The sequence below is a fragment of the Oncorhynchus keta genome, unplaced genomic scaffold, assembly GCF_023373465.1.
Source record: "Oncorhynchus keta strain PuntledgeMale-10-30-2019 unplaced genomic scaffold, Oket_V2 Un_scaffold_21901_pilon_pilon, whole genome shotgun sequence".
NCBI lineage: Eukaryota > Metazoa > Chordata > Actinopteri > Salmoniformes > Salmonidae > Oncorhynchus > Oncorhynchus keta.
In genome coordinates, this window is record NW_026290866.1 from 600001 (window position 1) to 626065 (window position 26065).

The 26065-nt window shown below is 44.0% G+C and overlaps 1 protein-coding gene and 1 long non-coding RNA gene across 20 annotated transcripts in view; one reads left to right on the plus strand and one right to left on the minus strand.

Annotated features, from left to right (window-relative positions):
- LOC127928149 (uncharacterized) overlaps positions 1-781 on the plus strand; it is a 1434-nt gene extending 653 nt beyond the window's left edge. Inside the window, exon 4 of the long non-coding RNA XR_008130587.1 lies at positions 509-781. This is a non-coding gene — a long non-coding RNA (uncharacterized LOC127928149). The remainder of the gene's footprint in view (positions 1-508) is intronic.
- nrcama (neuronal cell adhesion molecule a) overlaps positions 1-26065 on the minus strand; it is a 93252-nt gene that overhangs the window by 20322 nt on the left and 46865 nt on the right. For 10 of the 19 annotated variants that reach the window (XM_052515236.1, XM_052515220.1, XM_052515222.1 and 7 more), the window contains 10 exons: positions 22509-22675; positions 21695-21842; positions 18753-18877; positions 17858-17887; positions 17319-17420; positions 14230-14427; positions 2225-2295; positions 1851-2076; positions 1347-1462; positions 895-1099 (listed from right to left, as the gene is read on the minus strand). In XM_052515236.1, the coding sequence (XP_052371196.1) occupies positions 895-1099; positions 1347-1462; positions 1851-2076; positions 2225-2295; positions 14230-14427; positions 17319-17420; positions 17858-17887; positions 18753-18877; positions 21695-21842; positions 22509-22675 (1388 nt within the window). The remainder of the gene's footprint in view (positions 1-894; positions 1100-1346; positions 1463-1850; positions 2077-2224; positions 2296-14229; positions 14428-17318; positions 17421-17857; positions 17888-18752; positions 18878-21694; positions 21843-22508; positions 22676-26065) is intronic. The other 9 variants (XM_052515233.1, XM_052515227.1, XM_052515235.1 and 6 more) reach the window with 1 other exon arrangement.

Sequence of the window (26065 nt, forward strand, 5' to 3'; positions counted from 1 at the left end):
GAACTTTAAATGGGGAGGACGGGCTCAGTAATGGCAATGGCTGGAGGTGGCTGGAACATGGAACTTTAAATGGGGGAGGACGGGCTCATAGTAATGGCTGGAGGTGGCAGGTGGAACTTTAAATGGGAGGACGGGCTCATAGATGGCTGGACTGGACTTTAAATGGGGAGGACGGGCTCATAGTAATGGCTGGAGGTGGCAGGTGGAACTTTAAATGGAACTCATAGTAATGGCTGGAGGTGGCAGGAGGAACTTTAAATGGGAGGGGGCTCATAGTAATGGCTGGAGGTGGCAGGTGGAACTTTAAATGGGGAGGACGGGCTCATAGTAATGGCTGGAGGTGGCTGGAGGAACTTTAAATGGGGGGAGGACGGGCTCATAGTAATGGCTGGAGGTGGCTGGAGGAACTTTAAATGGGGGGAGGACGGGCATAGTAATGGCTGGAGGTGGCAGGTGGAACTTTAAATGGGGAGGATGAACTTTAAATGGCTCATAGTAATGGCTGGAGGTGGCAGGTGGAACTTTAAATGGGGAGGACGGGCTCATAGTAATGGCTGGAGGTGGCAGGTGGAACTTTAAATGGGGAGGACGGGCTCATAGTAATGGCTGGAGGTGGCAGGTGGAACTTTAAATGGGGAGGACGGGCTCATAGTAATGGCTGGAGGTGGCAGGTGGAACTTTAAATGGGGAGGACGGGCTCATAGTAATGGCTGGAGCGGAATGGATGGAAGGGTCTCAAATACATGAAACATCTAGTTTCCATGTCTACCATTCCATTTAATCCATTCCATTCATTATTATGAGCCGTCCTCCCCTCACCAGCCTCCTGTGGTATATGGATTAAACACAGAGAATCTATCCAACAACAGTAGGAGTCTGAATGATGCCCCTCACCTCCTTCTGGGGTCTCAAAGTTGTGGTTGGGGCTGGGGGGCCCCTCTCCCTTGCCGTTGACCACCCTGATGTTCAGTGTATAGAGGCTGTAGGGTTTGAGGCCTGGTAGTCTGCCGTCAGTCCTGTTCCCACTCAAGAGCAACACCTGCTGTTCCTCCTGCTGAGCCTCTGCCTGGTGGAGGCTACGCTCACGCCAGTAGGACACCTGCAGGACCACACACACATCAGACAAACATTCTGGTCTAAATGACCAGGTTCTTCCTGGTTCCATGATGGTCAGATGTTCTACTTATTCCCACCTGACTACAGGAAGATCTGGGCATTTTGGCAAAACATACCAGAATGTTACCCCTTAAATGTGACACTAACTGATGTATTTAACTACCAATATATTGTGGTGATAATAAATCTTTCTCCACATTGTGAGGATCTCTGGCTGCTGTGTACAGTACCTTGTAGCCCTGGAGTCGTCCCCTGACCATGGAGGTGAGGACAGGCTCCCAGTGAACCTCTGCTAGCGTCCCGTTCTGAACCAGCACCTGGACACTCTCTGGGGCTGACATGGGCACTGAGTGACAGACAAAGATTTCAACAGACTATACTCCATACTGGCATCAAATATTTCATGACAACAACCTTCTAATTTGCATTCTAACTAGAAATGATTGGAGCTAGAAGTTACTGGAACTTATGGTGGCAGTTTTCAGTTTGAAAAAGACCATTCCTCTGTCCATTCACAACCTCCTAATTTACATAGACCTACCCATGTACAGTAGTAGTACTCACAGTCCTCTCCACACACACACACACACACACACACACACACACACACACACACACACACACACACACACACACACACACACACACACACACACACACACACACACACACACACACACACACACACACACACACACACACACACACACACACACATACACTACAATACTCACCGTCCTCTCCAGAATACCCCACCACCGCCTCAGGCGCTGGTCCGTTTCCGTAGTCGTTCACCGCCTGAACTTTGACCTCGTAGGGTACGAAAGTGGGTGTGCCTGACACCACATACTTGGAGGTGTTAGCCACGGTCTCAGACAACCAGTCCTCCTCCACATCCTTCTGTCTCCAGTTCACCTTGTACTGTAGTCCTGGTCCATTGGACTGGAGGCCTGTCAGCTCCTAAGGCAGAGATATTACAGGGGAAGAGGGGTCTTCACTGGGATAATAGTGAGATGGTGACACCATGAATATGGTCAGGAATACTCACTGTAGGCTGCTGAATTAGGACTAATGATACTGGTTATACTTGAGATGGAGCATACCTTACCTTCCATGAGATGACTAAGTTATTATGTTCAGTTCCAACACCATGGACATCTGTTGGATTCACATCTGGAGCTAACAGAATCACAAACAGATCACAGATCAGACCAAACCTTTTGCCTTTTCTACAGTGTACATCAGAACCTTCTTACACTGTAGTCATCCCTACCTCTCACTCTGACACTTATGACCATCTTAGTCTATAGTCATCCCTACCTCTCACTCTGACACTTATGACCATCTTACTCTATAGTCATCCCTACCTCTCACTCTGACACTTATGACCATCTTAGTCTATAGTCATCCCTACCTCTCACTCTGACACTTATGACCATCTTAGTCTATAGTCATCCCTACCTCTCACTCTGACACTTATGACCATCTTAGTCTATAGTCATCCCTACCTCTCACTCTGACACTTATGACCATCTTAGTCTATAGTCATCCCTACCTCTCACTCTGACACTTATGACCATCTTAGTCTATAGTCATCCCTACCTCTCACTCTGACACTTATGACCATCTTACTCTATAGTCATCCCTACCTCTCACTCTGACACTTATGACCATCTTAGTCTATAGTCATCCCTACCTCTCACTCTGACACTTCTGACCATCTTAGTCTATAGTCATCCCTACCTCTCACTCTGACACTTATGACCATCTTACTCTATAGTCATCCCTACCTCTCACTCTGACACTTATGACCATCTTACACTATAGTCATCCCTACCTCTCACTCTGACACTTATGACCATCTTAGTCTATAGTCATCCCTACCTCTCACTCTGACACTTATGACCATCTTAGTCTATAGTCATCCCTACCTCTCACTCTGACACTTATGACCATCTTACACTATAGTCATCCCTACCTCTCACTCTGACACTTATGACCATCTTAGTCTATAGTCATCCCTACCTCTCACTCTGACACTTATGACCATCTTACACTATAGTCATCCCTACCTCTCACTCTGACACTTATGACCATCTTACTCTATAGTCATCCCTACCTCTCACTCTGACACTTATGACCATCTTAGTCTATAGTCATCCCTACCTCTCACTCTGACACTTATGACCATCTTACTCTATAGTCATCCCTACCTCTCACTCTGACACTTCTGACCATCTTACTCTATAGTCATCCCTACCTCTCACTCTGACACTTATGACCATCTTACACTATAGTCATCCCTACCTCTCACTCTGACACTTATGACCATCTTACACTATAGTCATCCCTACCTCTCACTCTGACACTTATGACCACCTTACACTATAGTCATCCCTACCTCTCACTCTGACACTTATGACCATCTTACACTATAGTCATCCCTACCTCTCACTCTGACACTTATGACCATCTTACACTATAGTCATCCCTACCTCTCACTCTGACACTTATGACCATCTTAGTCTATAGTCATCCCTACCTCTCACTCTGACACTTATGACCATCTTACTCTATAGTCATCCCTACCTCTCACTCTGACACTTATGACCATCTTACTCTATAGTCATCCCTACCTCTCACTCTAACACTTATGACCATCTTAGTCTATAGTCATCCCTACCTCTCACTCTCTGACCACTTATGACCTATCTTACACTGACCATCTTAGTCATCCCTACCTCTCACTCTAACACTTATGACCATCTTAGTCTATAGTCATCCCTACCTCTCACTCTGACACTTATGACCATCTTAGTCTATAGTCATCCCTACCTCTCACTCTGACACTTATGACCATCTTACTCTATAGTCATCCCTACCTCTCACTCTGACACTTATGACCATCTTAGTCTATAGTCATCCCTACCTCTCACTCTGACACTTATGACCATCTTAGTCTATAGTCATCCCTACCTCTCACTCTGACACTTATGACCATCTTACTCTATAGTCATCCCTATCCCTACACTCTGACCACTCTACTCTATAGTCATCCCACTTCACTCTGACCATCTTAGTCTATAGTCATCCCTACCTCTCACTCTGACACTTATGACCATCTTACTCTATAGTCATCCCTACCTCTCACTCTGACACTTATGACCATCTTACTCTATAGTCATCCCTACCTCTCACTCTGACACTTATGACCATCTTAGTCTATAGTCATCCCTACCTCTCACTCTAACACTTATGACCATCTTACTCTATAGTCATCCCTACCTCTCACTCTGACACTTCACTCTGACCATCTTAGTCTATAGTCATCCCTACCTCTCACTCTGACACTTATGACCATCTTAGTCTATAGTCATCCCTACCTCTCACTCTGACACTTATGACCATCTTAGTCTATAGTCATCCCTACCTCTCACTCTGACACTTATGACCATCTTACTCTATAGTCATCCCTACCTCTCACTCTGACACTTATGACCATCTTACACTATAGTCATCCCTACCTCTCACTCTGACACTTATGACCATCTTACTCTATAGTCATCCCTACCTCTCACTCTGACACTTATGACCATCTTACACTATAGTCATCCCTACCTCTCACTCTGACACTTATGACCATCTTAGTCTATAGTCATCCCTACCTCTCACTCTGACACTTATGACCATCTTACTCTATAGTCATCCCTACCTCTCACTCTGACACTTCTGACCATCTTAGTCTATAGTCATCCCTACCTCTCACTCTGACACTTATGACCATCTTACTCTATAGTCATCCCTACCTCTCACTCTGACACTTATGACCATCTTACTCTATAGTCATCCCTACCTCTCACTCTGACACTTCTGACCATCTTAGTCTATAGTCATCCCTACCTCTCACTCTGACACTTATGACCATCTTACTCTATAGTCATCCCTACCTCTCACTCTGACACTTATGACCATCTTACTCTATAGTCATCCCTACCTCTCACTCTGACACTTATGACCATCTTAGTCTATAGTCATCCCTACCTCTCACTCTGACACTTATGACCATCTTACTCTATAGTCATCCCTACCTCTCACTCTGACACTTATGACCATCTTACTCTATAGTCATCCCTACCTCTCACTCTGACACTCTGACACTTACTCTATGACCATCTTATGACCATCTTCTATAGTCATCCCTACCTCTCACTCTGACACTTATGACCATCTTACTCTATAGTCATCCCTACCTCTCACTCTGACACTTATGACCATCTTACTCTATAGTCATCCCTACCTCTCACTTGACACTGACACTTATGACCATCTTACACTATAGTCATCCCTACCTCTCACTCTGACACTTATGACCACTCTATAGTCATCCCTACTCACTCTGACACTTATGACCATCTTACACTATAGTCATCCCTACCTCTCACTCTGACACTTATGACCATCTTACACTATAGTCATCCCTACCTCTCACTCTGACACTTATGACCATCTTACACTATAGTCATCCCTACCTCTCACTCTGACACTTATGACCATCTTACTCTATAGTCATCCCTACCTCTCACACTTATGACCATCTTACACTTCTGACATGACCATCTTACTCTATAGTCATCCCTACCTCTCACTCTGACACTTATGACCATCTTAGTCTATAGTCATCCCTACCTCTCACTCTGACACTTATGACCATCTTACTCTATAGTCATCCCTACCTCTCACTCTGACACTTATGACCATCTTACACTATAGTCATCCCTACCTCTCACTCTGACACTTATGACCATCTTACTCTATAGTCATCCCTACCTCTCACTCTGACACTTATGACCATCTTACACTATAGTCATCCCTACCTCTCACTCTGACACTTATGACCATCTTACACTATAGTCATCCCTACCTCTCACTCTGACACTTATGACCATCTTACACTATAGTCATCCCTACCTCTCACTCTGACACTTATGACCATCTTAGTCTATAGTCATCCCTACCTCTCACTCTGACACTTATGACCATCTTAGTCTATAGTCATCCCTACCTCTCACTCTGACACTTATGACCATCTTACTCTATAGTCATCCCTACCTCTCACTCTGACACTTATGACCATCTTACTCTATAGTCATCCCTACCTCTCACTCTGACACTTATGACCATCTTAGTCTATAGTCATCCCTACCTCTCACTCTGACACTTATGACCATCTTACTCTATAGTCATCCCTACCTCTCACTCTGACACTTATGACCATCTTACTCTATAGTCATCCCTACCTCTCACTCTGACACTTCTGACCATCTTAGTCTATAGTCATCCCTACCTCTCACTCTGACACTTATGACCATCTTACTCTATAGTCATCCCTACCTCTCACTCTGACACTTATGACCATCTTACTCTATAGTCATCCCTACCTCTCACTCTGACACTTATGACCATCTTACTCTATAGTCATCCCTACCTCTCACTCTGACACTTATGACCATCTTACTCTATAGTCATCCCTACCTCTCACTCTGACACTTATGACCATCTTACTCTATAGTCATCCCTACCTCTCACTCTGACACTTATGACCATCTTACTCTATAGTCATCCCTACCTCTCACTCTGACACTTATGACCATCTTAGTCTATAGTCATCCCTACCTCTCACTCTGACACTTATGACCATCTTAGTCTATAGTCATCCCTACCTCTCACTCTGACACTTATGACCATCTTACACTATAGTCATCCCTACCTCTCACTCTGACACTTATGACCATCTTACACTATAGTCATCCCTACCTCTCACTCTGACACTTATGACCATCTTAGTCTATAGTCATCCCTACCTCTCACTCTGACACTTATGACCATCTTACACTATAGTCATCCCTACCTCTCACTCTGACACTTATGACCATCTTAGTCTATAGTCATCCCTACCTCTCACTCTGACACTTATGACCATCTTAGTCTATAGTCATCCCTACCTCTCACTCTAACACTTCTGACCATCTTACTCTATAGTCATCCCTACTCACTCTCACTTCTGACATCTTTATGACCATCTTACACTATAGTCATCCCTACCTCTCACTCTGACACTTATGACCATCTTACTCTATAGTCATCCCTACCTCTCACTCTGACACTTATGACCATCTTACACTATAGTCATCCCTACCTCTCACTCTGACACTTATGACCATCTTACACTATAGTCATCCCTACCTCTCACTCTAACACTTATGACCATCTTACACTATAGTCATCCCTACCTCTCACTCTAACACTTATGACCATCTTAGTCTATAGTCATCCCTACCTCTCACTCTAACACTTATGACCATCTTACACTATAGTCATCCCTACCTCTCACTCTAACACTTATGACCATCTTACACTATAGTCATCCCTACCTCTCACTCTGACACTTATGACCATCTTACTCTATAGTCATCCCTACCTCTCACTCTGACACTTCTGACCATCTTACACTATAGTCATCCCTACCTCTCACTCTGACACTTATGACCATCTTACACTATAGTCATCCCTACCTCTCACTCTGACACTTATGACCATCTTACACTATAGTCATCCCTACCTCTCACTCTGACACTTATGACCACCTTACACTATAGTCATCCCTACCTCTCACTCTGACACTTATGACCATCTTACTCTATAGTCATCCCTACCTCTCACTCTGACACTTATGACCATCTTACTCTATAGTCATCCCTACCTCTCACTCTGACACTTATGACCATCTTAGTCTATAGTCATCCCTACCTCTCACTCTGACACTTATGACCATCTTAGTCTATAGTCATCCCTACCTCTCACTCTGACACTTATGACCATCTTACTCTATAGTCATCCCTACCTCTCACTCTGACACTTATGACCAGGGGTCTATAGTCATCCCTACCTCTCACTCTGACACTTCTGACCATCTTACTCTATAGTCATCCCTACCTCTCACTCTGACACTTATGACCATCTTAGTCTATAGTCATCCCTACCTCTCACTCTAACACTTCTGACCATCTTACACTATAGTCATCCCTACCTCTCACTCTGACACTTATGACCATCTTACTCTATAGTCATCCCTACCTCTCACTCTGACACTTATGACCATCTTACTCTATAGTCATCCCTACCTCTCACTCTGACACTTCTGACCATCTTACTCTATAGTCATCCCTACCTCTCACTCTGACACTTATGACCATCTTACTCTATAGTCATCCCTACCTCTCACTCTGACACTTATGACCATCTTACTCTATAGTCATCCCTACCTCTCACTCTGACACTTATGACCATCTTACTCTATAGTCATCCCTACCTCTCACTCTGACACTTATGACCATCTTACACTATAGTCATCCCTACCTCTCACTCTGACACTTATGACCATCTTACTCTATAGTCATCCCTACCTCTCACTCTAACACTTATGACCATCTTAGTCTATAGTCATCCCTACCTCTCACTCTGACACTTATGACCATCTTAGTCTATAGTCATCCCTACCTCTCACTCTGACACTTATGACCATCTTAGTCTATAGTCATCCCTACCTCTCACTCTGACACTTATGACCATCTTAGTCTATAGTCATCCCTACCTCTCACTCTGACACTTATGACCATCTTAGTCTATAGTCATCCCTACCTCTCACTCTGACACTTCTGACCATCTTACTCTATAGTCATCCCTACCTCTCACTCTGACACTTATGACCATCTTACTCTATAGTCATCCCTACCTCTCACTCTGACACTTATGACCATCTTACTCTATAGTCATCCCTACCTCTCACTCTGACACTTCTGACCATCTTACTCTATAGTCATCCCTACCTCTCACTCTGACACTTATGACCATCTTACTCTATAGTCATCCCTACCTCTCACTCTGACACTTATGACCATCTTACTCTATAGTCATCCCTACCTCTCACTCTGACACTTCTGACCATCTTACTCTATAGTCATCCCTACCTCTCACTCTGACACTTATGACCATCTTACTCTATAGTCATCCCTACCTCTCACTCTGACACTTATGACCATCTTACACTATAGTCATCCCTACCTCTCACTCTGACACTTATGACCATCTTACTCTATAGTCATCCCTACCTCTCACTCTGACACTTATGACCATCTTAGTCTATAGTCATCCCTACCTCTCACTCTGACACTTATGACCATCTTACACTATAGTCATCCCTACCTCTCACTCTGACACTTATGACCATCTTACTCTATAGTCATCCCTACCTCTCACTCTAACACTTATGACCATCTTAGTCTATAGTCATCCCTACCTCTCACTCTGACACTTATGACCATCTTAGTCTATAGTCATCCCTACCTCTCACTCTGACACTTATGACCATCTTACTCTATAGTCATCCCTACCTCTCACTCTGACACTTATGACCATCTTACACTATAGTCATCCCTACCTCTCACTCTGACACTTATGACCATCTTACTCTATAGTCATCCCTACCTCTCCTCTCACTTCTGACACTTATGACCATCTTCTTAGTCTATAGTCATCCCTACCTCTCACTCTGACACTTATGACCATCTTACTCTATAGTCATCCCTACCTCTCACTCTAACACTTATGACCATCTTACACTATAGTCATCCCTACCTCTCACTCTGACACTTATGACCATCTTACTCTATAGTCATCCCTACCTCTCACTCTGACACTTATGACCATCTTAGTCTATAGTCATCCCTACCTCTCACTCTGACACTTATGACCATCTTAGTCTATAGTCATCCCTACCTCTCACTCTGACACTTATGACCATCTTAGTCTATAGTCATCCCTACCTCTCACTCTGACACTTATGACCATCTTACTCTATAGTCATCCCTACCTCTCACTCTGACACTTATGACCATCTTACTCTATAGTCATCCCTACCTCTCACTCTGACACTTATGACCATCTTAGTCTATAGTCATCCCTACCTCTCACTCTGACACTTATGACCATCTTAGTCTATAGTCATCCCTACCTCTCACTCTGACACTTATGACCATCTTACTCTATAGTCATCCCTACCTCTCACTCTGACACTTATGACCATCTTAGTCTATAGTCATCCCTACCTCTCACTCTGACACTTATGACCATCTTACACTATAGTCATCCCTACCTCTCACTCTGACACTTATGACCATCTTAGTCTATAGTCATCCCTACCTCTCACTCTAACACTTATGACCATCTTACACTATAGTCATCCCTACCTCTCACTCTGACACTTATGACCATCTTAGTCTATAGTCATCCCTACCTCTCACTCTGACACTTATGACCATCTTAGTCTATAGTCATCCCTACCTCTCACTCTGACACTTATGACCATCTTACACTATAGTCATCCCTACCTCTCACTCTGACACTTATGACCATCTTAGTCTATAGTCATCCCTACCTCTCACTCTGACACTTATGACCATCTTACACTATAGTCATCCCTACCTCTCACTCTGACACTTATGACCATCTTAGTCTATAGTCATCCCTACCTCTCACTCTGACACTTATGACCATCTTACACTATAGTCATCCCTACCTCTCACTCTGACACTTATGACCATCTTAGTCTATAGTCATCCCTACCTCTCACTCTAACACTTATGACCATCTTAGTCTATAGTCATCCCTACCTCTCACTCTGACACTTATGACCATCTTACACTATAGTCATCCCTACCTCTCACTCTGACACTTCTGACCATCTTAGTCTATAGTCATCCCTACCTCTCACTCTAACACTTATGACCATCTTAGTCTATAGTCATCCCTACCTCTCACTCTGACACTTATGACCATCTTAGTCTATAGTCATCCCTACCTCTCACTCTGACACTTATGACCATCTTAGTCTATAGTCATCCCTACCTCTCACTCTGACACTTATGACCATCTTACACTATAGTCATCCCTACCTCTCACTCTGACACTTATGACCATCTTACACTATAGTCATCCCTACCTCTCACTCTGACACTTATGACCATCTTAGTCTATAGTCATCCCTACCTCTCACTCTAACACTTATGACCATCTTACACTATAGTCATCCCTACCTCTCACTCTGACACTTATGACCATCTTAGTCTATAGTCATCCCTACCTCTCACTCTGACACTTATGACCATCTTAGTCTATAGTCATCCCTACCTCTCACTCTAACACTTATGACCATCTTAGTCTATAGTCATCCCTACCTCTCACTCTGACACTTCTGACCATCTTAGTCTATAGTCATCCCTACCTCTCACTCTGACACTTCTGACCATCTTACACTATAGTCATCCCTACCTCTCACTCTGACACTTATGACCATCTTACACTATAGTCATCCCTACCTCTCACTCTGACACTTATGACCATCTTAGTCTATAGTCATCCCTACCTCTCACTCTGACACTTATGACCATCTTAGTCTATAGTCATCCCTACCTCTCACTCTAACACTTATGACCATCTTACACTATAGTCATCCCTACCTCTCACTCTGACACTTATGACCATCTTAGTCTATAGTCATCCCTACCTCTCACTCTGACACTTATGACCATCTTAGTCTATAGTCATCCCTACCTCTCACTCTGACACTTATGACCATCTTAGTCTATAGTCATCCCTACCTCTCACTCTGACACTTATGACCATCTTACACTATAGTCATCCCTACCTCTCACTCTAACACTTATGACCATCTTAGTCTATAGTCATCCCTACCTCTCTGACACTCTGACCACACTCACTATGACACTTATGACCATCTTACACTATAGTCATCCCTACCTCTCACTCTGACACTTGACACTGACCATCTTAGTCTATAGTCATCCCTACCTCTCACTCTGACACTTATGACCATCTTAGTCTATAGTCATCCCTACCTCTCACTCTGACACTTATGACCATCTTACACTATAGTCATCCCTACCTCTCACTCTGACACTTATGACCATCTTAGTCTATAGTCATCCCTACCTCTCACTCTGACACTTCTGACCATCTTAGTCTATAGTCATCCCTACCTCTCACTCTGACACTTATGACCATCTTACTCTATAGTCATCCCTACCTCTCACTCTGACACTTCTGACCATCTTAGTCTATAGTCATCCCTACCTCTCACTCTGACACTTATGACCATCTTACCATCTATAGTCATCCCTACCTCTCACTCTGACACTTATGACCATCTTAGTCTATAGTCATCCCTACCTCTCACTCTGACACTTATGACCATCTTACTCTATAGTCATCCCTACCTCTCACTCTGACACTTATGACCATCTTAGTCTATAGTCATCCCTACCTCTCACTCTAACACTTATGACCATCTTACACTATAGTCATCCCTACCTCTCACTCTGACACTTATGACCATCTTAGTCTATAGTCATCCCTACCTCTCACTCTGACACTTATGACCATCTTACTCTATAGTCATCCCTACCTCTCACTCTGACACTTATGACCATCTTAGTCTATAGTCATCCCTACCTCTCACTCTGACACTTATGACCATCTTAGTCTATAGTCATCCCTACCTCTCACTCTGACCATCTTAGTCTATAGTCACTTATGACCATCTTAGTCTATAGTCATCCCTACCTCTCACTCTGACACTTATGACCATCTTACACTATAGTCATCCCTACCTCTCACTCTGACACTTATGACCATCTTAGTCTATAGTCATCCCTACCTCTCACTCTAACACTTATGACCATCTTAGTCTATAGTCATCCCTACCTCTCACTCTGACACTTATGACCATCTTACTCTATAGTCATCCCTACCTCTCACTCTGACACTTCTGACCATCTTACACTATAGTCATCCCTACCTCTCACTCTGACACTTATGACCATCTTAGTCTATAGTCATCCCTACCTCTCACTCTGACACTTATGACCATCTTAGTCTATAGTCATCCCTACCTCTCACTCTGACACTTATGACCATCTTACTCTATAGTCATCCCTACCTCTCACTCTAACACTTATGACCATCTTAGTCTATAGTCATCCCTACCTCTCACTCTGACACTTATGACCATCTTAGTCTATAGTCATCCCTACCTCTCACTCTGACACTTATGACCATCTTAGTCTATAGTCATCCCTACCTCTCACTCTGACACTTCTGACCATCTTAGTCTATAGTCATCCCTACCTCTCACTCTGACACTTCTGACCATCTTACACTATAGTCATCCCTACCTCTCACTCTGACACTTATGACCATCTTAGTCTATAGTCATCCCTACCTCTCACTCTAACACTTCTGACCATCTTAGTCTATAGTCATCCCTACCTCTCACTCTGACACTTCTGACCATCTTAGTCTATAGTCATCCCTACCTCTAGTCATCCCTACCTCTCACTCTGACACTTATGACCATCTTACTCTATAGTCATCCCTACCTCTCACTCTGACACTTATGACCATCCTATATCTTACACATAGTCATCCCTACCTCTCACTCTGACACTTATGACCATCTTAGTCTATAGTCATCCCTACCTCTCACTCTGACACTTCTGACCATCTTACTCTATAGTCATCCCTACCTCTCACTCTGACACTTCTGACCATCTTAGTCTATAGTCATCCCTACCTCTCACTCTGACACTTCTGACCATCTTAGTCTATAGTCATCCCTACCTCTCACTCTGACACTTCTGACCATCTTAGTCTATAGTCATCCCTACCTCTCACTCTGACACTTATGACCATCTTACTCTATAGTCATCCCTACCTCTCACTCTGACACTTCTGACCATCTTAGTCTATAGTCATCCCTACCTCTCACTCTGACACTTATGACCATCTTAGTCTATAGTCATCCCTACCTCTCACTCTGACACTTATGACCATCTTACACTATAGTCATCCCTACCTCTCACTCTGACACTTCTGACCATCTTAGTCTATAGTCATCCCTACCTCTAACACCTCTTCAGTTTTTGAACAGACTATTTGCATTTCTTTGGCAATAAAGTAAGGTCCACAGTATAGTTTTACCTGCAGGATTGGTCCTGTACTGTCTGGAGGGCTGGCTGGGCTGGCTGTAGCCCACATGGTTCACGGCCAGAACCCTGAAGGAGTAGTAGGCGTAGGGGGACAGGTCCAGGTGGGCTGTGGTCTTGGTGCCCTCCTCCTCTGTCAGGTTGTGCCACACCCCAGCCTGGTGGAGCAGGTCCTCATACTGGACTAGGAACTCTGGGAGGGGAGACAACATGGAGGAGGGGTTAGAACATGGAGATGGGGTTAGAACATGGAGGAGGGGTTAGAACATGGAGGAGGGGTTAGAACATGGAGGAGGGGATAGAACATGGAGGAGGGGATAGAACATGGAGGAGGGGTTAGAACATGTAAGAGGGGTTAGAACATGGAGGAGTGGTAAGAACATGGAGGAGTGGTTAGAACATGGAGGCGGGGATAGAACATGGAGGAGGGGATAGAACATGGAGGAGGGGTTAGAACATGGAGGAGGGGTTAGAACATGTAAGAGGGGTTAGAACATGGAGGAGGGGTTAGAACATGGAGGAGGGGTTAGAACATGGAGGAGGGGTTAGAACATGTAAGAGTGGTTAGATCATGGAGGAGGGGTTAGATCATGGAGGAGGGGTTAGAACATGGAGGAGGGGTTAGAACATGGAGGAGGGGTTAGAACATGGAGGAGGGGTTAGAACATGGAGGAGGGGTTAGAACATGGAGGAGGGGTTAGAACATGGAGGAGGGGATAGAACATGGAGGAGGGGTTAGAACATGGAGGAGGGGTTAGAACATGTAAGAGGGGTTATAATATGGAGGAGGGGTTAGAACATGGAGGAGGGGTTAGATCATGTAGGAGGGGTTATAATATGGAGGAGGGGATAGAACATGGAGGAGGTGTTAGAACATGTAAGAGGGGTTAGAACATGGAGGAGGGGTTAGAACATGTAAGAGGGGTTAGAACATGGAGGAGGGGTTAGAACATGGAGGAGGGGTTAGGACATGGAGGAGGGGTTAGAACATGTAAGTAGGGTTATAATATGGAGGAGGGGTTAGACCATGGAGGAGGGGTTAGATCATGGAGGAGGGGTTAGATCATGTAAGAGGGGTTAGAACATGGAGGGGTTAGAACATGTAAGAGGGGTTAGAACATGGAGGAGGGGTTAGAACATGGAGGAGGGGTTATAATATGGAGGAGGGGTTAGAACATGGAGGAGGGGTTAGATCATGTAAGAGGGGTTAGAACATGGAGGAGGGGTTAGAACATGGAGGGGTTAGAACATGGAGGAGGAACATGTTAGAACATGGAGGAGGGGTTAGAACATGGAGGAGGGGTTAGAACATGTAAGAGGGGTTAGAACATGGAGGAGGGGTTAGAACATGGAAGAGGGGTTAGAACATGGAGGAGGGGTTAGAACATGGAGGAGGGGTTAGAACATGGAGGAGGGGTTAGAACATGGAGGAGGGGTTAGATCATGTAAGAGGGGTTAGAACATGGAGGAGGGGTTAGAACATGGAGGAGGGGTTAGAACATGGAGGAGGGGTTAGAACATGGAGGAGGGGTTAGAACATGGAGGAGGGGTTAGAACATGGAGGAGGGGTTAGAACATGGAGGGGGGTTAGAACATGGAGGAGGGGTTAGAACATGGAGGAGGGGTTAGAACATGGAGGAGGGGTTAGAACATGTGAGAGGGGTTAGAACATGGAGGAGGGGTTAGAACATGGAGGAGGGGTTAGAACATGGAGGAGGGGTTAGAACATGGAGGAGGGGTTAGAACATGGAGGAGGGGTTAGAACATGGAGGAGGGGTTAGAACATGGAGGAGGGGTTAGAACATGGAGGAGGGGTTAGAACATGGAGGAGGGGTTAGAACATGGAGGAGGGGTTAGAACATGGAGGAGGGGTTAGAACATGTAAGAGGGGTTAGAACATGGAGGAGGGGTTAGATCATGTAAGAGGGGTTAGAACATGGAGGAGGGGATAGAACATGGAGGAGGGGTTAGAACATGGAGGAGGGGTTAGAACATGGAGGAGGGGTTAGAACATGGAGGAGGGGTTAGAACATGGAGGAGGGGTTAGAACATGGAGGAGGGGTTAGAACATGGAGGAGGGGTTAGAACATGTAAGAGGGGTTAGAACATGGAGGAGGGGTTAGATCATGTAAGAGGGGTTAGAACATGGAGGAGGGGTTAGAACATGGAGGAGGGGTTAGAACATGGAGGAGGGGTTAGATCATGTAAGAGGGGTTAGAACATGGAGGAGGGGTTAGAACATGGAGGAGGGGTTAGAACATGTAAGAGGGGTTAGAACATGGAGGAGGGGTTAGATCATGTAGGAGGGGTTACAATATGGAGGAGGGAAATGGATTGGATCTTGGGTTGGTAGTGACCCTGTTGTGTTCATTATATTACAGTACTCTGTGTGCGGCTGTTGTGTTCTTTATAATACAGTACTCTGTGTAGGGCTGTTGTGTTCTTTATAATACAGTACTCTGTGTAGGGCTGTTGTGTTCTTTATAATACAGTACTCTGTGTAGGGCTGTTGTGTTCTTTATAATACAGTACTCTGTGTAGGGCTGTTGTGTTCTTTATAATACAGTACTCTGTGTAGGGCTGTTGTGTTCTTTATAATACAGTACTCTGTGTAGGGCTGTTGTGTTCTTTATAATACAGTACTCTGTGTAGGGCTGTTGTGTTCTTTATAATACAGTACTCTGTGTAGGGCTGTTGTGTTCTTTATATTACAGTACTCTGTGTAGGGCTGTTGTGTTCTTTATAATACAGTACTCTGTGTAGGGCTGTTGTGTTCTTTATAATACAGTACTCTGTGTAGGGCTGTTGTGTTCTTTATAATACAGTACTCTGTGTAGGGCTGTTGTGTTCTTTATAATACAGTACTCTGTGTAGGGCTGTTGTGTTCTTTATAATACAGTACTCTGTGTAGGGCTGTTGTGTTCTTATTACAGTACTCTGTGTAGGGCTGTTGTGTTCTTTATAATACAGTACTCTGTGTAGGGCTGTTGTGTTCTTTATATTACAGTACTCTGTGTAGGGCTGTTGTGTTCTTTATATTACAGTACTCTGTGTAGGGCTGTTGTGTTCTTTATAATACAGTACTCTGTGTGGGGCTGTTGTGTTCGTCTCCAGGTATCCAGGTGAGCTGGACGCTCCTCTCCCTCTGGTCAGTCAGCTCCAGGTCTGTAGGAGGGTCTGGTTCCTCTGGATAGGAAAACACAGTGTCAGTACCACTCACTACAACAACAAGGTCACCTGATGCTTTCGGGGGTGGGAGTCAGCATGCCTTGTTTGATAAACTGAGTAACTGAGCGAGAGCCCGAAATGAGCAGGATCCAACTCCAACCCAAAACACAGTAGTCAGATGGACATAGTTACTACTACTAATAATAATAATCACACGAGTGAATACATCTAATGATGCAGCAGACACTTCAAACACACACAGACTGGTTCTCTCTGGTCACGGACTGTCAATATGCCACTGCAGTAGCATCACAACAGAGCCATAGCATGCTAACCAAACGGACAGGACTGCTACAGTAAGGGTGAAGGTCAGCTCTCACACACTCAGGACTGAGGGAGAGGAGTGGATGAGGAATGATGATGCTAATATGGCCAACAGGGCCAGCGTTGTTTACCGTAGACAATAGCAGGAGTTGGAGTAGCCTCTGAGAGAGCAAGGACAGGAGTCAGATAGGAGTGACAGGTTAGTGACAAAACACAGGTTTCAGAGAGAAGAAGAATAGGACTACACAGCAACAGGAAGCTGATGAAACACTTCCTATAGTCAATCACCAATATTACAACACTCTAGTACTGGTTATGAAATACTTCCTATAGTCAATCACCAATATTACAACACTCTAGTACTGGTTATGAAATACTTCCTATAGTCAATCACCAATATTACAACACTCTAGTACTGGTTATGAAATACTTCCTATAGTCAATCACCAATATTACAACACTCTAGTACTGGTTATGAAATACTTCCTATAGTCAATCACCAATATTACAACACTCTAGTACTGGTTATGAAATACTTCCTATAGTCAATCACCAATATTACAACACTCTAGTACTGGTTATGAAAGACTTACTATAGTCAATCACCAATATTACAACACTCTAGTACTGGTTATGAAATACTTCCTATAGTCAATCACCAATATCACAACACTCTAGTACTGGTTATGAAATACTTCCTATAGTCAATCACCAATATCACAACACTCTAGTACTGGTTATGAAAGACTGGTGTTCCTATAGTCAATCACCAATATTACAACACTCTAGTATTACAACTCTGTGAGCATTGGATCAGACTACAAAGTATTTAAATAAAGATGTTAACAGACTATTCAGAACATGCACATGCGTGTCTACCACAGAGATTAAACATATCAAATTGTCATAACAGTAACTAGAGGGCACAGAATATAGGTAGCTGATAGAACGAGGAAAGGATAGAATGTGTTGTATATCCTAAGATAAGTTAGGTAAACATCATGTGAAGTATAGAGGTAAACCCACCAACGACGGTGAGCATGGCGCTAGCTGAGTCCTGGTCCAGGGTGGTGTTCATGACACAGGTGTAGGTTCCCTCGTCCTCCTCTGTCACTTCGTTGATGGTCAGACTGTCAGTGTCCACCAAGAACCTAACAAAACACCACCACACAGTCAGACAATCATGCTTACAGTAACCTGTGGCGGACTGCAATAGCATCGAATAGTCCCAGCGATATGCAACTGTTCAGGGAAGTCAGGAAACAATACACACAGTCAGTCAGGAAAGCAAAGGCAAGCTTTTTCAAACAGAAATTTGCATCCTGTAGCTCTAACTCCAAAAAGGTTTGGGACACTGTAAAGTCCATGGAGAACAAGGGCACCTCCTCCCAGCTGCCCACTGCACTGAGGCCAGGTAACACGGTCACCACCGATGAAAAACATTCAATAAGCATTTCTCTATGGCTGGCCATGCTTTCCTCCTGGCTACCCCAACCCCGGACAACAGCTCCCGGCAGCTACTTGCCCAAGCCTCCCCAGCTTCTCCTTCACCCAAATCCATATAACTGATGTTCTGAAAGAGCTGCAAAACCTGGACCCCTACAAATCAGCCAGGCTCAGACAATCTGGACCCTCTCTTTTTAAAATTACCCGCCGCCTTTGTTGCCACCACTATTACTAGCCTGTTCAACCTCTCTTTTGTATCGTCCGAGATCCCTAAAGATTGGAAAGCTGCCGCGGTCATCCCCCTCTTCAAAAGGGGTGACACTCTAGACCCAAACTGTTATAGACCTATATCTATCCTACCCTGCCTTTCTAAAGTCTTCAAAAGCCAAGCTAATATATAGATCACTGACCATTTCGAATCCCACCGTACCTTCTCTGCTGTGCAATCCGGTTTCCGAGCTGGTCACGGGGGCACCTCAGCCACGCTCAGTGTAGTAACTAAACGATATCATAACCGCCATCGATAAAAGACAGTACTGTGCAGCTGTATTCATCGACCGGGCCAAGGCTTTCGACTCTGTCAATCACCGTATTCTTATTGGCAGACTCGATAGCCTTGGTTTCTCAAATGACTGGTTCACCAACTACTTCACAGACAGAGTTCAGTGTGTCAAATCAGAGGGCCTGTTGTCCGGACCTCAGTCTCTATGGGGGTACCACAGAGTTCAATTCTCGGGTCGACTCTTTTCTCTTTATATATTAACGATGTCGCTCCTGCTGCAGGTGATTCCCTGATCCATCTCTACGCAGACGACACCATTCTGTATACTTCTGGCCCTTCTTTGGACACTGTGTTAACTAACCTCCAAACAAGCTTCAATGCCATACAATACTCCTTCCGTGGCCTCCAACTGCTCTTAAACACTAGTAAAACCAAATGCATGCTTTTCAACTGTGACGCTGCCCGCACCCGCCCGCCCGACTAGCATCACTACTCTGGACGGTTCTGACCTAGAATACGTGGACAACTACAAATACCTAGGTGTCTGGCTAGACTGTAAACTCTCCTTCCAGACTAATTTCAAACATCTCCAATCCAAAATCAAATCTAGAATCGGTGTTCTATTTCGCAACAAAGCCTCGTTCACTCACGCCGCCAAACTTACCCTAGTAAAACTGACTATCCTACCGATCCTCGACTACGGCGATGTCATCTACAAAATATCTTCCAATACTCTACTCAGCCGACTGGGTGTAGTCTATCACAGTGTCATCCGTTTTGTTACCAAAGCGCCTTGTACCACCCACCACTACGACCTGTATGCTCTAGTCAGCTGGCCCTCGCTACATATTCATCGCCAGACCCACTGGCTCCAGGTCATCTATAAGTCTATGCTAGGTAAAGCTCCGCCTTATCTCTGCTCACTGGTCACGATAATAACACCCACCCATAGCACGCACTCCAGCATGTATATCTCACTGGTCATCCCCAAAGCCAACACCTCCTTTTGCTGCCTTCCCTTCCAGTTCTCTGCTGCCAATGACTGGAACGAAGTGCAAAAATTGCTGATGTTGGAGACTTACATTTCCCTCACTAACTTTAAACATCACCTATCTGAGCATCTAACAGATCGCTGTAGCTGTACATAGTCCATCTGTAAATAGCCCACCCAATCTACCTACCTCATCCCCCATATTGTTTTTATTTACTTTGCTGCTCTTTTGCACACCAGTATCACTACTTACACACCATCATCTGCTCATCATCATCTGCTCATCTATCACTCGTGTTAATTGTAATTACTTTGCTACTATGGCCTATGTATTGCCTTACCTCCTCATGCCATTTGCACACAATGTATATAGACTTTATTTTTTTTCTAGTGTGTTATTGACTGTACGCTTGTTTATTCCATGTGTAACTCTGTGTTGTTGTTTCTGTCGCATTGCTTTGCTTTATCTTGGTCCTTCTGTAGCTCAGTTGGTAGAGCATGGTAGAAATGGCGGTAACGCTTACCTGGGTAGTGGGTTCAATAGCTTACCTGGTTAAATAAAGGGACCACCCATACCTGGTTAAATGTGTTCTCAACTATGACTGTAACTAGCTTTGGTTAAATAAAGCGTCTGTTAAATGGCAATATTACCTGGTTATTATTATATTATTATAAAGGTGTTCCAACTAGCTTACCTGGTTAAATGGAAATACCTGGAACTTGTTCTCAACTAGCTTACCTGGTTAAATAAAGGTGAAAAAAATAATGAAAAAGCAAATCCAATCATACATTTACCAAATACATCATTTTTCAGGCTTTTGCTCCAGCCCTGCTGTAACACACCTAATGTGGGGGTCTGAGGAGGGCCTGAGGAGGGCCTGGGGAGCAGTTTGATTAGTAGAATGAGGTGTGTCAGAATCAGGGAGGATGTTATCTCTCCTGGAGTAGGGTTGACCACCACTGGCCTATAGCAGACCCATATCTATAGAGAGAAGGTGTGTATAGAGGAGATGGTCTACTCTAGAGTACCTCTCGTCGTCAGGCAGCTCTCCGTTGTCTTTGAGCCAGTTCATGGTGGGGATGAGGGTGGGGTCGTGTTTAACTTTACACTCAAACACTGCCTTCCTGTTCCTCTGGACCACCATGTACTCTGGCTGGGCCAGGATCCTCGTCGGCTCTGAAGGACAATACACACATATATGGTTACACTTAATATGAATACCCTCTTAATAATGCATTATAACACCTATAACTACATTCAGAATGCATTATAACATCTATAACTACATTCATAATGCATTATAACATCTATAACCACATTCATAATGCATTATAACATCTATAACCACATTCATAATGCATTATAAGCATCTATAACTACATTCATAATGCATTATAAGTGTCTATAACTACATTCATAATGCATTATAACATCTATAACTACATTCATGATGCATTATAAGTGTCTATAACTACATTCATAATGCATTATAAGTGTCTATAACTACATTCATTATGCATTTTAAGTGTCAATAACTACATTCATGATGCATTATAACATCTATAAATAGATCGGGGCATCAGGTAGCCTAGTGGTTAGAGAGTTGGACTAGTAACCGGAAGGTTGCAAGATCGAATCCCCGAGCTGTCGTTTTGCCCTGAACAAGGCAGTTAGCCCACTAGGCTGTCATTGAAAATAAGAATCTATTCTTAACTGACTTGCCTTGTTAAATAAAGTTAAAATAAAAATGGTAACATCTATAACATCTATAAATACATCCATAAGTGTCTATAACTACATTCATGAAGCATTATAATCAGGTTATAAGCAGGCTTGTCTGACCTTTGACCTCCAAGTAGACATGGTTCTCCCTGGTTCCCAGGTTGTTGGAGGCTATACAGGTGTACTTGCCACTGTTCAGGGACTGGGCTACGTTGATCTCTAAGGTACCGTTATTATGGATCACATAAGGGTCTCTATTCAGGATACTGGTCTGGCTGTCCTTAAACCTGCAGAGGAAACACTAGGTCACTGTATTAGAACACTAGGTCACTGCATTAGAACACTAGGTCACTGCATTAGAACACTAGGTCACTGCATTAGAACACTAGGTCCCTGTGAGACTTTATGAATGTAGTTATTCATCAGCTCAGTTCTTTATGAGAAGATCATGTTGAACAGTTTGTGACTGAAGGACATTATGGGACACTGTGTGATATTCATTAACAGCCCTCTGTTCACAATCACACTAGAGTCAGTGAACTCCATTAGGAAGTGCAGTGGTGTTAACAGAGTGGTGTGAACAGAGGTGTTAACAGAGTGGTGTTAACAGAGGTGTTAACAGAGTGGTGTGAACAGAGAGGTGTTAACAGAGTGGTGTTAACAGAGAGGTGTTAACAGAGTGGTGTTAACAGAGAGGTGTTAACAGATGGGGTTAATAGAGTGGTGTTAACAGAGTGGAGTTAACAGAGTGGTGTTAACAGAGAGGTGTTAACAGAGTGGAGTTAACAGAGTGGTGTTAACAGAGAGGTGTTAACAGATGGGGTTAATAGAGTGGTGTTAACAGAGTGGAGTTAACAGAGTGGTGTTAACAGAGAGGTGTTAACAGAGTGGTGTTAACAGAGTGGTGTTAACAGAGTGGAGTTAACAGAGTGGTGTTAACAGAGAGGTGTTAACAGAGTGGTGTTAACAGAGTGGAGTTAACAGAGAGGTGTTAACAGAGGTGTTAACAGAGTGGTGTTAACAGAGAGGTGTTAACAGAGTGGTGTTAACAGAGTGTTAACAGAGGGTAACAGATGGGGTTAATAGAGTGGTGTTAACAGAGAGGTGTTAACAGAGAGGTGTTAACAGAGAGGTGTTAACACAGATGCATTAGACACAGAGAGGTGTTAACAGAGAGGTGTTAACAGAGTGGTGTTAACAGAGTGGTGTTAACAGAGAGGTGTTAACAGAGAGGTGTTAACAGAGTGGTGTTAACAGAGAGGTGTTAACAGAGAGGTGTTAACAGAGTGGTGTTAACAGAGTGGTGTTAACAGAGGTGTTAACAGAGTGGTGTTAACAGAGTGGTGTTAACACTAGGAGAGGTGTTAACAGAGTGGTGTTAACAGAGTGGTGTTAATTGGTGTTAACAGAGAGGTGTTAACAGAGAGGTGTTAACAGAGTGGTGTTAACAGAGTGGTGAAGGTGTTAACAGAGAGGTGTTAACAGAGTGGTGTTAACAGAGAGGTGTTAACAGAAGGTGTTAACAGAGAGGTGTTAACAGATGGGGTTAACAGAGTGGTGTTAACAGAGTGGTGTTAACAGAGTGGTGTTAACAGAGTGGTGTTAACAGAGAGGTGTTAACAGAGTGGTGTTAACAGAGTGGTGTTAACAGAGTGGTGTTAACAGAGTGGTGTTAACAGAGTGGTGTTAACAGAGTGGTGTTAACAGAGTGGTGTTAACAGAGTGGTGTTAACAGAGTGGTGTTAACAGAGTGGTGTTAACAGAGTGGTGTTAACAGAGAGGTGTTAACAGAGTGGTGTTAACAGAGAGGTGTTAACAGAGTGGTGTTAACAGAGAGGTGTTAACAGAGTGGTGTTAACAGAGTGGTGTTAACAGAGTGGTGTTAACAGAGTGGTGTTAACAGAGTGGTGTTAACAGAGAGGTGTTAACAGAGTGGTGTTAACAGAGTGGTGTTAGGTGTTAACAGAGTGGTGTTAACAGAGTGGTGTTAACAGAGGTGTTAACAGAGTGGGTGTTAACAGAGTTAACAGAGGTGTTAACAGAGTGGTGTTAACAGAGAGGTGTTAACAGAGTGGTGTTAACAGAGTGGTGTTAACAGAGTGGTGTTAACAGAGAGGTGTTAACAGAGTGGTGTTAACAGAGTGGTGTTAACAGAGTGGTGTTAACAGAGTGGTGTTAACAGAGTGGTGTTAACAGAGTGGTGTTAACAGAGTGGTGTTAACAGAGTGGTGTTAACAGAGTGGTGTTAACAGAGTGGTGTTAACAGAGTGGTGTTAACAGAGAGGTGTTAACAGATGGGGTTAATAGAGTGGTGTTAACAGAGTGGTGTTAACAGTGGGGTTAACAGAGTGGTGTTAACAGAGTGGTGTTAACAGAGTGGTGTTAACAGAGTGGTGTTTAACAGATGGGGTTAACAGAGTGGTGGTGTTAACAGAGTGGTGTTAACAGAGTGGTGTTAACAGAGTGGTGTTAACAGAGGTGTTAACAGAGTGGTGTTAACAGAGAGAGGTGTTAACAGAGTGGTGTTAACAGAGAGGTGTTAACAGAGTGGTGTTAACAGAGTGGTGTTAACAGAGTGGAGTTAACAGAGTGGTGTTAACAGAGATGGGGTTAACAGAGTGGTGTTAACAGAGTGGTGTTAACAGAGGTGGAGGTGTTAACAGAGAGTGGTGTTAACAGAGTGGTGTTAACAGAGTGGTGTTAACAGAGTGGAGTTAACAGAGTGGTGTTAACAGAGTGGTGTTAACAGAGTGTTAACAGAGTGGTGTTAACAGAGTGGTGTTAACAGAGTGGTGTTAACAGAGTGGTGTTAACAGAATAGAGTGGTGTTAACAGAGTGGTGTTAACAGAGTGGTGTTAACATGGGGTTAATAGAGTGGTGTTAACAGAGTGGTGTTAACAGAGAGGTGTTAACAGGTGTTAACAGAGTGGTGTTAACAGAGAGGTGTTAACAGAGTGGTGTTAACAGAGAGGTGTTAACAGAGGGGTTAACAGAGTGGTGTTAACAGAGTGGTGTTAACAGAGTGGTGTTAACAGAGTGGTGTTAACAGTTAACAGAGTGGTGTTAACAGAGAGGTGTTAACAGAGTGGTGTTAACAGAGTGGTGTTAACAGAGTGGTGTTAACAGAGTGGAGTTAACAGAGTGGAGTTAACAGAGTGGTGTTAACAGAGTGGTGTTAACAGAGTGGTGTTAACAGAGTGGTGTTAACAGAGTGGTGTTAACAGAGTGGTGTTAACAGAGAGGTGTTAACAGAGTTAACAGAGTGGTGTTAACAGAGTGGTGTTAACAGAGTGGTGTTAACAGAGTGGTGTTAACAGAGTGGTGTTAACAGAGTGGTGTTAACAGAGTGGTGTTAACAGAGTGGAGTTAACAGAGTGGTGTTAACAGAGTGGAGTTAACAGAGTGGAGTTAACAGAGTGGTGTTAACAGAGTGGAGTTAACAGAGTGGTGTTAACAGAGTGGTGTTAACAGAGTGGTGTTAACAGATGGGGTTAATAGAGTGGAGTTAACAGAGAGGTGTTAACAGAGAGGTGTTAACAGAGAGGTGTTAATGGAGTGGCTGGCTGGCTTGTGAGACTAGAGTCTGGCTGGCTGGCTTGTGAGACTAGAGTCTGTCTGGCTGGCTTGTGAGACTAGAGTCTGGCTGGCTGGCTTGTGAGACTGGAGTCTGGCTGGC